The sequence below is a fragment of the Triticum dicoccoides genome, chromosome 3A (assembly GCF_002162155.2).
Source record: "Triticum dicoccoides isolate Atlit2015 ecotype Zavitan chromosome 3A, WEW_v2.0, whole genome shotgun sequence".
Taxonomy (NCBI): Eukaryota; Viridiplantae; Streptophyta; class Magnoliopsida; order Poales; family Poaceae; genus Triticum; species Triticum dicoccoides.
This window is the reverse complement of record NC_041384.1, coordinates 10,934,026-10,947,970: the sequence shown is the minus strand read 5'-3', so window position 1 is coordinate 10,947,970 and position 13,945 is coordinate 10,934,026. Positions and strand designations below refer to the sequence as shown.

Below are 13,945 nucleotides of genomic sequence, written 5' to 3'. Positions count from 1 at the left end.
ATCCAATTCCACACACGCCATCTAATGACAAGGATGTAGAGTCCGACGGCTTTGCTCACATCCCTAGTGATGTCTTTTTTTTCTTCTATTTTTTCTCTTTCAACTCAACAATTATTGTACCATAACAGGAACCTTCCTTCCCAACACAATATATATCACACCTGTGGAGCCGAGAGCCATTGTAATTAACAATCGACTGGACAGTATTGCAAGTAGCAATGAGCGCAGCCACTCACTCAAGCCGTCCGCTCTCTGTCCGTGTGTCACGAGAGAAGGAATGTGCTGACAATTCCATGGTAGAGCCCATGAGCCCTACCGGAAGAGTCATGGAGGAGTTGGGTGTGTGCATCGTCGTCGTGATAGGGCTTGGCGTGCCGGTGAACCTGCCCGTCTTCCGTGCCGGCATCGAAACAGAACTGCTTACTCGTTTCCCACGCTTCCGCAGTATTCAAGTAATTCTACAAACTTTATTTGTTTCATTCCCTCCATCCCAAAATAATTGTCGTGGCTTTAGTTCAAATTACAACAACTTGGGCAATCTCTTGAGGATTTAACATATACACATGCATGTGTACAGGTAATGGACGAGTCCACCAACAATGGCAAGCCGCGATGGGTGCAAACTCCGGTGAACATGGACGACCACATCGTCGTTCCCAGGCTGGATCCTGAGGCTGTGGCGTCCGACCCAGAAAAGGCCGTGGAGGACTACGTGGCGTCGCTGTCCCTGCTCCCGATGGACAGGCGCCGCCCGCTCTGGGAGCTCCACTTCCTCGACTTTCCATCCTCCGAGGCAGCCTCCACGGTGGTGCTCCGCCTGCACCACTCCATCGGCGACGGCACCTCCATCACGACGCTCCTCATGGCGTCGTCCCGCAGCACGGCCGACCCGGCGAGGGTGCCAGCTATGCCGCCACCACCCAAGCGCACGGGCGCCATCTACCAGCGAGAACCACGGCCTCCGCTGTCTTCAGGTGATTACCTCGCACTGCTTGCATGGTTTTGGTCGTATGTCGTGCTGGCCTGGCACACACTGGTGGATGTAGCGATGATCGTTGCAACGATACTGTTCTTGAGTGATCCACGCACGCTCTTCACGCGTGCGGATGGCGTCGAGCCTCGCGCCCGCAAGCGTTTCGTGCACCGGAGCCTTAGCTTTGACGATGTCAAGCTCATCAAGACTGCCATGAACTGCGTACGTACGTAAAGCTGCTCAATCTTATCATGAATTTTTATATAGTACTAATTGAAATCACCTGCACAGGATCTACATGTTATGTTGGCACTTGTATATCTGGAAACCCTATTGACAAAAGGTGAAAATTAGATTTTAAAATGATTATATACAACATATGACAAGTAATAAAACGGAAAACAATTAGCAGAAGTGTGTACGTAAAGTATAGGATTTGCAAACCAAAATAAAAATATTTTATATATGTCATGTACAATGCTGTCATGAACTGTGAACGTGAAGTCTGTCGTTTAATATTTATATGTAGTATTTGCATATATTACTATATAAAACATCTGCAAAAAGTCTACATGATAAGTTGGCAGTTTTCTAGATAACTTTTTGACGAAAACTGAAAACAAAAATTATAACTGGACATTATAACATGGTAAATAGAAAAAAATAGTTTTACATTTTAAAGTCTGAAAACAGTTTAGAAAAGAAACTTATAATATTGGAATTGCAACCATTTTTCTTCTCCGGAAATATGTTACCGGCATAATGCATTGGTTTCATGACTGTTTATTGGATAGCATGGCCATGGCTCTAATTAAGCCGGATGTAAATATGTCTCGCTTGATGGATGATGCTTCTTGGTTTGACTCATATATCGGACAATTTTGACTCTACCTCTTTTCGTTTCACAGACTATTAACGACGTGCTAGCCGGTGTGACTTCAGCAGCTCTTTCACAATATTACTTTAAGAAATCCGGTAAGTGGTATATAGATAATAACGGGTGTTTGTTCTATAGGCATGCAATTTTTACACATTGCTTTCTTATATTCAATATTAGGTGACACTAACATGAAGAGAATCTGTTTGCGATCACTCGTCCTAGTCGACGCAAGGCCAGTCTCCACCCGACAAGTAAGAACTTCATTTTTCTCTTACTACATAAGTACTAAATGCTAATTATGTGCACATAAACATAGTAGTATGCGCTTCGTCACAATTTGTATAATTTAATACTAAAAAGCACAATAAATTTTTTTACCACTATGAACAGACATATGTTACCAGAGTAGAGACAGGCAATCGACTTAGCAGCCTCATCTGTCCATTTAATATAGCCTTGCAAGATGATCCCCTTGAGTACGTTCGGGAGGCAAAAAGATTTATGCATAGGAAAAAGAGCTCTCTAGAAGTGCTGTTCACACGAGTGGTCGGTGAATTTTTGGTGAAGAAATTTGGTGTCAAGGTATATTTCCTGCTCCTTTTGTACTTTATTACCTCTTCCCAGTAGAGCATTGCACAAACTCGAAGCAAACATTATGTCTATGTTTTCATGTTTCTGATTATTGCAACGACCCTTTAATGAAAGAAGGCAGGAGCTTTTATCTTCCGCCGTTTTGTGGAGCGAACAACCATCATATTTTCAAATGCCCTTGGACCAGTTGAACATATGGCGTTATGTGGGCACCCAGTTGCCTTCATGGCACCTAGTATCTACGGTCCGCCACAAGTAAGTCATCCATGTTGAACATCCAAAACATATGCATTCTTAGGTTACTTTGAGACTAAAACATCCATCATCATGTGTCTAAGAGAAAACTAGCTTTTGCATTTATTACTTTCACTCCATTTTGCATCTAATTGTGTGGATTTCTATGCAGGCTTTGACCGTGCACTACCATAATTATGGTAGTGATATCAAGGTAGTTCTGGCAGTTGATGACGCTCAATTTCCAGATTGTCACCAGCTTTTGGATGGTTTTGCCGAGGCCATTAGAATCATTAAGAATGCGGCAGCACTCAAGACGTTGACAACATCAATCTAGAAGGGCAACACTGAGTAATGACAGTTGTATTTGTGCTCACATACCCAATTAATAAATTAAAATTATATATGAAACTTTGTGTAATGCTAGTATGTTGTTTATATTTTAATTGTGTGCATTTCTTATGTACACTTTAATATATTTTGTTTATGTCAATAAATGTACACTTTCGGTCAAACTTTTTTTATACTACTATATAATCTGTTATTATAGTCGGCCAAAAGCTAGACTATGAAGCTCCCCTTTTTTTAAGGGAAGCTTGATTGTGATGAGTCAATTTGTGCAAATCCACATTTGTGTGATTTTATCCATTATTGGAGACACTGTCTTTTATCTTTCCTTTTGCACATCAGCTTTAGAGATTCCACCACAACATATAATCAAACATCAATCTTTACTGCAAATCTATATGACTATTAACTAGGGGGTTCTCCCATGTCCTCAAGAACGTGATGGAACTACTCACAAAACACCATAATGAACATGACCGGTGTCGATATGAATATGAGGAACAATCTGAAAACATAAAATCTTCACCAATAAACCATAAACTATCAATTGTTAAACAACATTTGACATTGGGAAGTGGTCACAGTAACAGATCTACGCCCATTGCTCATATATGGTGATGTAGATAGAGATGGGGTTGGCATTGTTGATGGAGACTATGGTGATGGATTGGATGAAGATGATCTCAATGATGCCATGGGGTTGAGAATGACAGTGGCTTCGAATTCCCTGGACGGTGTTATAGACCCGATAGAATCAGCCCTCTTGGAGAGGTGTAGGGTTCTCTGTTCTGTCCTGGCAGCAAAAAGTATATGTAAACAATCCTCTGAGGGTTATTGCGCTGGGGAAGTCAGCATAGGAGGCTTTGTGGATGTAACGATTATTGCTACCAGCTATATTGTTCTTGAGTGATCTTCCCACACCTATACCCAATAAATAAATAGAAGTTACATATAAAGCTATTTGTAATACTAGTATGTTGATTGTATTTTAATTGCGTGCATTTCTTATGTGCACTTTAATATATTGTGTTTATGCCCATCATTGTAAGCTTTGGGTTAAAAAAAATTCTACTACCATATAATATCTTATTACAACCAGTCAAAAGCTAGAGTGTGAAGCTCCCCGTTTTTGTAAAAAAAATCTTGATTGTGATGAGTCAATTTGTGCAGATCCACCTTTTGTGTTGTTTTATCCATTGTTTGGAGACACTGTCTTTTTTGATGATAGAAAGAATATGTGATGCTCCCAACTAGGTTGGTGATAACCCAAAGGTATTGGGGAGCAATAGTAGATCTTTTGAATAAATAAGAGTGTCGGGTCCAGTAGGGAGCAGAAAGAATTGGTGCATGAAAGTTGACAAGGAATCTCTGCAGTAACCAATAAGAAGAGCTAGTTGTTTGTTTCATTCACTGGAACTAATGTTGCAAGAATTGGAAGTACAAAAAATTAAAGAGTACATCAAGTCACCCAATTCTCAGTTGTGTCGAGGACAAGCTAGTTGTGTTTCTTATATGGACCAAACATTTCTCGTGGAAGGTTGGAATATCATCTAGCTGTTAAGTTCCTAATAGGTGGTCTTCCCTTATTTTCCCTAACGTTCAGAGTAGTTTCTGGTTTGAGAAAGGAGCACGGCTAAGTCCACTAGGGGCGCCCTGAATGAATAAGAAATGGACAACTGAGGTCAGTCTTGCATGAAAAAAGAATATAATAAATTAGATGTACACACTTGAGGTTGGTAAGAACTGTTTGAGTTGATTATTGTTACTTGATTGTTGGTATATCAATAGAGCCTAAGCTTATGTGTTGCAAAACTACTAAATCACACATAACTATCATTATATCCTTAGCAACATTTGCAGGTACTAAGAATAATAAGAAAAAAGTCTAACTATAGCTTTAGTTAAGATCTAGGGTCCATATTCAACTCTCATAGTATAACTCATAAACTTGGTGTGCGATAGTGCGTCACTCCAGCCTCTCGTCCGAGACTTACTATAACACAATGCTCTCCTTTAGGCCCGAGTAGGTCAAGTGACATGAGTCGACTTTCACATACCACCACTCTAGTAATTTACACCACAACATATAACCAATCATCAATTTGTACTGCAAATGTTCAAATATGCCCTAAAAGCAATCATGTGATGATTATATTTCCAATGAATTCATGACTTATTTATGTAGTCCTTGAACATTATCACTAATATATATCAACAAGTACGTGACTTCATTGTGAGATTGTGTGTTGTATGATAATTTTTCTAATCGTCCTTAGTCTGCAAGGTTGTGTGGACTTAAATTATTAGACGGTGGATGGCTCTGCCTCACAGGCCATGTGGTATTGCGATGCCAGCCGGATAGCATGGACTCGGATAGGATCTGAGGTCAGCTCTCATGTTGTTGGAGTATGGATTCCTCGTATAGTTAACCGAGTCCAACAAATCCATATCAGAGATGCATAAAAATGTATGTTCATCTCTTTGTCTCGATGCATCATGTACAATGAATGCTATACCTGAGGTCAGTGCATGAGCGGATGGTGACCTACTTTCTTGGTCTCTATCAAACACTACATAATTGTTTAGTCAAAAAGGTAGATTTCAGGCTAGTCAAGATCTATGCTGCGAGGCATGGTTGAGCGAGATGGGATTCACCCCCTCTGACTTGGAGGTATTCTATGGGCCCTCTTGTGTGATCCGACTCGAAAAGCGTGGACATACAACAAAGATTAAGGGTTAATCCAGTTTTGGAAATCAAAATAACAGAAACATGAAATTGCTATCAAGGAAATCCAACTCACTGGCTCGCTCAGCTCCATGCGATACGTTAACATTCTGTTGTAGTGAGTGGCAAGTAACAATGGGCCTGGAGAGAAATGGATTCGTGTGTGGCTTTGTCATGTTTGTACGATGCATGGCAACAATGAATGTTCTACTACAAATGGCAACAAAAGTTTGAGCGATATATTTTTCATTCTAGGCCCCACATACATATCGCTCTCAGTTGGAATATTTTCATGAAGTTCGAGCGATTTGGCCCATGAGCGATAATTGTTGGAAATATGCCCTAGAGGCAATAATAAAAGTATTATTATATTTCATTGTTCATGATAATTGTCTTTTATTCATGCTATAACTGTATTATCCGGAAATCGTAATACACGTGTGAATACATAGACCTCAATATGTCCCTAGTGAGCCTCTAGTTGACTAGCTCGTTGTGATCAACAGATAGTCATGATTTCCTGGCTATGGACATTGGATGTCGTTGATAACGGGATCACATCATTAGGAGAATGATGTGATGGACAAGACCCAATCCTAAGCATAGCACAAAGGTCGTTTAGTTCGTTTGCTAGAGCTTTGCCAATGTCAAGTATCTCTTCCTTAGACCATGAGATCGTGTAACTCCCGGATACCGTAGGAGTGCCTTGGGTGTATCAAACGTCACAACATAACTGGGTGACTATAAAGGTGCATTACAGGTATCTCCGAAAGTAGTTGTTGGGTTGACACGGATCGAGACTGGGATTTGTCACTCCGTATGACGGAGAGGTATCTCTGGGCCCACTCGGTAATGCATCATCATAATGAGCTCAAGGTGACCAAAGTGTTGGCCACGAGATCATGCATTACGGTACGAGTAAAGTGACTTGCTGGTAACGAGACTGAACAAGGTATTGGGATACCGACGATCGAGTCTCGGGCAAGTAACGTACTGATTGACAAAGGGAATTGTATACAGGGTTTGATCGAATCCTCGACATCGTGGTTCATCCGATGACAACATCGAGAAGCATGTGGGAGCCAACATGGGTATCCAGATCCCGCTGTTGGTTATTGACCGGAGAACGTCTCGGTTATGTCTACATGTCTCCCGAACCCGTAGGGTCTACACACTTAAGGTTCGATGACGCTAGGGTTATAAAGGAAGTTTGTATGTGGTTACCGAATGTTGTTCGGAGTCCCGGATGAGATCCCGGACGTCACGAGGAGTTCCGGAATGGTCCGGAGGTAAAGATTTATATATGGGAAGTCCTATTTTGGCCACCGGAAAATGTTCGGGATTTTTCGGTATTGTACCGGGAAGGTTCTAGAAGGTTCCGGAGTGGGGCCCACCTGCATGGGGGAACCCACATGAACGTGAGTAGTGGGGGAAAGGCCCCACACCCCTGGTCAAGGCGCACCAAGATCCCCCCTTAGAAGGAATAAGATCATATCCCGAAGGGATAAGATCAAGATCCCTAAAAAGGGGGGATAGCAATCGGTGGGGAAGGAAATGATGGGATTTCTTTCCTCCCACCTTGGCCAACGCCCCAATGGACTTGGAGGGCAAGAAACCAGCCCCTCCACCCCTATATATAGTGGGGAGGCGCATGGGAGCTTAACACAAGCCAAGGCGCAGCCCCTCCCCTCCCCAACACCTCTCCTCCTTCGTATATGCTTGGCGAAGCCCTGTCGGAGTACTGCTGCACCAACTACACCACGCCGTTGTGCTGCCGTTGGAGCAATCTTCCTCAACCTCTCCTTCCCCCTTGCTGGATCAAGAAGGAGGAGACGTCTCCCGTCCCATACGTGTGTTGAACGCGGAGGTTCTGTCCGTTCAGCACTTGGACATCGGTGATCCGAATCACGTTCGAGTACGACTCCATCATCACCATCCCCTTGGCTAGCTTCTGCTCGTGATCTACAAGTGGTATGTAGATGCAAACTCTCTCCCTTGACTCGTTGCTTAGATGAACTCATAGATGGATCTTGGTGAAACCGTAGGAAATTTTTTAATTTTCTGCAACGTTCCCCAACAGTGGTATCAGAGCCAGGTTTATGCGTAGTTCTCTTTGCACGAGTAGAACACAATTTTGATGTGGGCGTGGATTTTGTCATCTTACTTGCCTCTACTAGTCTTTTCTTGCTTCGGCGGTATTGTGGGATGAAGCGGCCCGGACCAACCTTACACGTACGCTTACGTGAGACCGGTTCCACCGACTGACATGCACTAGTTGCATAAGGTGGCTGGCGGGTGTCTGTCTCTCCCACTTTAGTTGGAGCGGATTCGATGAAAAGGACCCTTATGAAGGGTAAATAGAAGTTGACAAAATCACGTTGTGGTTATTCGTAGGTAAGAAAACGTTCTTGCTAGAACCCAATTGCAGCCACGTAAAAGATGCAACAACAATTAGAGGACGTCTAACTTGTTTTGCAGCGATTGATCATGTGATGTGATATGGCCAGAAGTTGTGATGAATGATGAATTGTGATGTATGAGATCATGTTCTTTGTAATAGGATTCACGACTTGCATGTCGATGAGTATGACAACCGGCAGGAGCCATAGGAGTTGTCTTTATTTTTTGTATGACCTGCGTGTCATTGAAGAACGCCATGTAACTCACTTTACTTTATTGCTAAACGCGTTAGCCATAGAAGTAGAAGTAGTCGTTGGCGTGACAACTTCATGAAGACACGATGATGGAGATCATGATGATGGAGATCATGGTGTCAAGCCGGTGACAAGATGATCATGGAGCCCCGAAGATGAAGATCAATGGAGCTATATGATATTGGCCATATCATGTCACAACTATATAATTGCATGTGATGTTTATTATGTTTATGCATCTTGTTTACTTAGGACGACGGTAGTAAATAAGATGATCCCTTACAAAATTTTCAAGAAGTGTTCTCCCCTAACTGTGCACCGTTGCTACAGTTCGTCGCTTCTAAGCACCACGTGATGATCGGGTGTGATGGATTCTTACGTTCACATACAACGGGTGTAAGACAGTTTTACACAGCGAAAACACTTAGGGTTAACTTGACGAGCCTAGCATGTGCAGACATGGCCTCGGAACACGGAGACCGAAAGGTCGAACACGAGTCGTATGGAAGATACGATCAACATGAGAATGTTCACTGACGATGACTAGTCCGTCTCACGTGATGATCGGACACGGCCTAGTCGACTCGGATCGTGTAACACTTAGATGACTAAAGGGATGTCTAATCTGAGTGGGAGTTCATAATTTGATTAGAACTTAATTATCATGAACTTAGTCTAAAACCTTTGCAAATATGTCTTGTAGATCAAATGGCCAACGCTCATGTCAACATGAACTTCAACGCGTTCCTAGAGAAAACCAAGCTGAAAGATGATGGCAGCAACTATACGGACTGGGTCCGGAACCTGAGGATCATCCTCATAGCTGCCAGGAAACAATATGTCCTAGAAGGACCACTAGGTGACGCTCCCGTCCCAGAGAACCAAGACATTATGAATGCTTGGCAAACTCGCGCTGATGATTACTCCCTCGTTCAGTGCGGCATGCTTTACAGCTTAGAACCGGGGCTCCAAAAGCGTTTTGAGCATCACGGAGCATATGAGATGTTCGAAGAGCTGAAACTAGTTTTCCAAGCTCATGCCCGGGTCGAGAGATATGATGTCTCCGACAAGTTCTACAGTTGTAAGATGGAGGAAAACAGTTCTGTCAGTGAGCACATCCTGAAGATGTCTGGGTTGCACAACCGTATGACCCAGCTGAACATTAACCTCCCAGATGAGGCGGTCATTGACAGAATCCTCCAGTCGCTCCCACCAAGCTACAAGAGCTTTGTGATGAACTACAACATGCAGGGGATGGAAAAGACCTTTCCTGAAGTGTTCTCGATGCTGAAGTCAGCAGAGGCTGAAATCAAGAAAGAACATCAAGTGTTGATGGTCAATAAGACCACTAAGTTCAAGAAGGGCAAGGGTAAGAAGAACTTCAAGAAGGACGGCAAGGAGGTTGCCGCGCCTGGTAAGCCAGTTACCGGGAAGAAGTCAAAGAATGGACCTAAGCCTGAGACTGAGTGCTTTTATTGCAAGGGGAAGGGTCACTGGAAGCGGAACTGCCCCAAATACTTAGCAGATAAGAAGGCCGGCAAAACCAAAGGTATATTTGATATACATGTAATTGATGTGTACCTTACCAGTACTCGTAGTAACTCCTGGGTATTTGATACCGGTGCCGTTGCTCATATTTGTAACTCACAGCAGGAGCTGCGGAATAAACGGAGACTGGCGAAGGACGAGGTGACGATGCGCGTCGGGAATGGTTCCATAGTCGATGTGATCGCCGTCGGCACGCTGCCTCTACATTTACCTACGGGATTAGTTTTGAACCTTAATAATTGTTATTTAGTGCCAAGTTTGAGCATGAACATTGTATCTGGATCTCGTTTAATACGAGATGGCTACTCATTTAAGTCTGAGAATAATGGTTGTTCGATTTATATGAGAGATATGTTTTATGGTCATGCTCCGATGGTCAATGGTTTATTCTTAATGAATCTCGAGCGTAATATTACACATGTTCATAGTGTAGATGCCAAAAGATGTAAAGTTGATAACGATAGTCCCACATACTTGTGGCACTGCCACCTTGGTCACATTGGTGTCAAGCGCATGAAGAAGCTCCATGCCGATGGACTTTTAGAGTCTCTTGATTATGAATCGTTTGACACGTGCGAACCATGCCTCATGGGCAAGATGACCAAGACTCCGTTCTCCGGAACAATGGAGCGAGCAACCAACTTATTGGAAATCATACATACCGATGTGTGCGGTCCAATGAGCGTTGAGGCTCGCGGAGGATATCGTTATGTTCTCACTCTCACTGATGACTTAAGTAGATATGGGTATGTCTACTTAATGAAACACAAGTCTGAGACCTTTGAAAAGTTCAAGGAATTTCAGAATGAGGTGGAGAATCAACGTGACCGAAAGATAAAGTGCCTACGATCAGATCGTGGAGGAGAATATTTAAGTCACGAATTTGGCACACACTTAAGGAAATGTGGAATCGTTTCACAACTCACGCCGCCTGGAACACCTCAGCGAAACGGTGTGTCCGAACGTCGTAATCGCACTCTATTGGATATGGTGCGGTCTATGATGTCTCTTACTGATTTACCGCTATCATTTTGGGGATACGCTCTAGAGACAGCTACATTCGCTTTAAATAGGGCACCGTCTAAATCCGTTGAGACGACACCGTATGAATTATGGTTTGGGAAGAAACCTAAGCTGTCGTTTCTAAAAGTTTGGGGATGCGATGCTTATGTCAAGAAACTTCAACCTGAAAAGCTCGAACCCAAGTCGGAAAAATGCGTCTTCATAGGATACCCTAAGGAAACTGTCGGGTATACCTTCTACTTAAGATCCGAGGGCAAAATCTTTGTTGCCAAGAACGGATGCTTTCTGGAAAAAGAGTTTCTCTCGAAAGAAGTAAGTGGGAGGAAAGTAGAACTCGATGAAGTACTACCTCTCGAACGGGAAAGTGGTGCAGCTCAGGAAAATGTTCCTGTGATGCCCACACCAACTGAAGAGGAAACCAATGATGATGATCAAGGTACTTCGGATCAAGTTGCTACTGAACTTCGTAGGTCCACAAGGGCACGTTCCGCACCAGAGTGGTACGGCAACCCCGTCCTGGAAATCATGTTGTTAGACAACGGTGAACCTTCGAACTATGAAGAAGCGATGGCGGGCCCAAATTCCAACAAATGGCTTGAAGCCATGAAATCCGAGATAGAATCCATGTATGAAAACAAAGTATGGACTTTGACAGACTTTCCCGATGATCGGCGAGCGATAGAAAACAAATGGATCTTTAAGAAGAAGACAGACGCGGATGGTAATGTCACCATCTATAAAGCTCGACTTGTCGCTAAGGGTTATCGACAGGTTCAAGGGATTGACTACGACGAGACATTCTCTCCCGTAGCGAAGCTAAAGTCCGTCCGAATCATGTTAGCAATTGCCGCATACTATGATTATGAGATATGGCAGATGGACGTCAAAACAGCATTCCTTAACGGGCATCTTAAGGAAGAACTGTATATGATGCAGCCGGAAGGTTTTGTCGATCCTAAGAACGCTAACAAAGTATGCAAGCTCCAGCGATCCATTTATGGGCTGGTGCAAGCATCTCGGAGTTGGAATATTCGCTTTGATGAGATGATCAAAGCGTTTGGGTTTATGCAGACTTATGGAGAAGCCTGCGTTTACAAGAAAGTGAGTGGGATCTCTGTAGCATTTCTCATATTATATGTAGATGACATACTCTTGATGGGAAATAATATAGAATTTCTGGACAGCATTAAGGCCTACTTGAATAAGTGTTTTTCAATGAAGGACCTTGGAGAAGCTGCTTACATATTAGGCATCAAGATCTATAGAGATAGATCGAGACGCCTCATAGGTCTTTCACAAAGCACATACCTTGATAAGATTTTGAAGAGGTTCAAAATGGATCAGTCCAAGAAGGGGTTCTTGCCTATGTTACAAGGTGTGAGATTGAGCTAGGCTCAGTCACCGACCACGGCAAAAGATAAAGAAGAGATGAGTGTCATCCCCTATGCTTCAGCCATAGGATCTATTATGTATGCCATGCTGTGTACCAGACCTGATGTAAACCTTGCCGTGAGTTTGGTAGCTAGATACCAAAGTAATCCCGGCAAGGAACACTGGACAGCAGTCAAGAATATCCTGAAGTACCTGAAAAGGACAAAGGACATGTTTCTCGTTTATGGAGGAGACGAAGAGCTTGTCGTAAAGGGTTACGTCGATGCTAGCTTCGACTCAGATCCGGATGACTCTAAGTCACAAACCGGATACGTGTATATGTTGAATGGTGGAGCAGTAAGCTGGTGCAGCTGCAAGCAGAGCGTCGTGGCGGGATCTACGTGTGAAGCGGAGTACATGGCAGCCTCGGAGGCAGCGCATGAAGCGATTTGGGTGAAGGAGTTCATCACCGACCTAGGAGTCATACCCAATGCGTCGGGGCCAATCAAACTCTTCTGTGACAACACTGGAGCTATTGCCCATGCCAAGGAGCCCAGGTTTCACAAGAAGACCAGACACATCAAGCGTCGTTTCAACTCCATCCGTGAAAATGTTCAAGATGGAGACATAGAAATTTGCAAAGTACATACGGATCTGAATGTCGCAGATCCGTTGACTAAACCTCTCTCGCGAGCTAAACATGATCAACGCCAGAACTCTATGGGTGTTCGATTCATCACAATGTAACTAGATTGGTGACTCTAGTGCAAGTGGGAGACTGTTGGAAATATGCCCTAGAGGCAATAATAAAAGTATTATTATATTTCATTGTTCATGATAATTGTCTTTTATTCATGCTATAACTGTATTATCCGGAAATCGTAATACACGTGTGAATACATAGACCTCAATATGTCCCTAGTGAGCCTCTAGTTGACTAGCTCGTTGTGATCAACAGATAGTCATGATTTCCTGGCTATGGACATTGGATGTCGTTGATAACGGGATCACATCATTAGGAGAATGATGTGATGGACAAGACCCAATCCTAAGCATAGCACAAAGGTCGTTTAGTTCGTTTGCTAGAGCTTTGCCAATGTCAAGTATCTCTTCCTTAGACCATGAGATCGTGTAACTCCCGGATACCGTAGGAGTGCCTTGGGTGTATCAAACGTCACAACGTAACTGGGTGACTATAAAGGTGCATTACAGGTATCTCCGAAAGTAGCTGTTGGGTTGACACGGATCGAGACTGAGATTTGTCACTCTGTATGACGGAGAGGTATCTCTGGGCCCACTCGGTAATGCATCATCATAATGAGCTCAAGGTGACCAAAGTGTTGGCCACGAGATCATGCATTACGGTACGAGTAAAGTGACTTGCCGGTAACGAGACTGAACAAGGTATTGGGATACCGACGATCGAGTCTCGGGCAAGTAACGTACCGATGGACATCGGTGATCCGAATCACGTTCGAGTACGACTCCATCATCACCATCCCCTTGGCTAGCTTCCGCTCGTGATCTACAAGTGGTATGTAGATGCAAACTCTCTCCCTTGACTCGTTGCTTAGATGAACTCATAGATGTATCTTGGT

At 43.4% G+C, this 13,945-nt stretch overlaps 1 protein-coding gene across 2 annotated transcripts; it reads left to right on the top strand.

Annotated features, from left to right (window-relative positions):
• Window positions 1-202: 202 nt before the first annotated feature.
• LOC119266636 (O-acyltransferase WSD1-like) lies at window positions 203-3,154 on the top strand. Of its 2 annotated transcripts, none has more exons than XM_037547878.1 (7): window positions 203-452; window positions 578-1,195; window positions 1,882-1,948; window positions 2,031-2,104; window positions 2,244-2,435; window positions 2,562-2,699; window positions 2,851-3,154. In XM_037547878.1, the coding sequence occupies exons 1-7, from the start codon at window positions 219-221 to the stop codon at window positions 3,013-3,015; spliced, it is 1,488 nt and encodes a 495-aa protein (XP_037403775.1). In that variant the 5' UTR covers window positions 203-218; the 3' UTR covers window positions 3,016-3,154. The 2 variants fall into 2 exon arrangements, with proteins under 2 accessions (XP_037403775.1, XP_037403774.1); XM_037547877.1 differs by having other exon boundaries at window positions 2,559-2,699.
• Window positions 3,155-13,945: the final 10,791 nt, after the last annotated feature.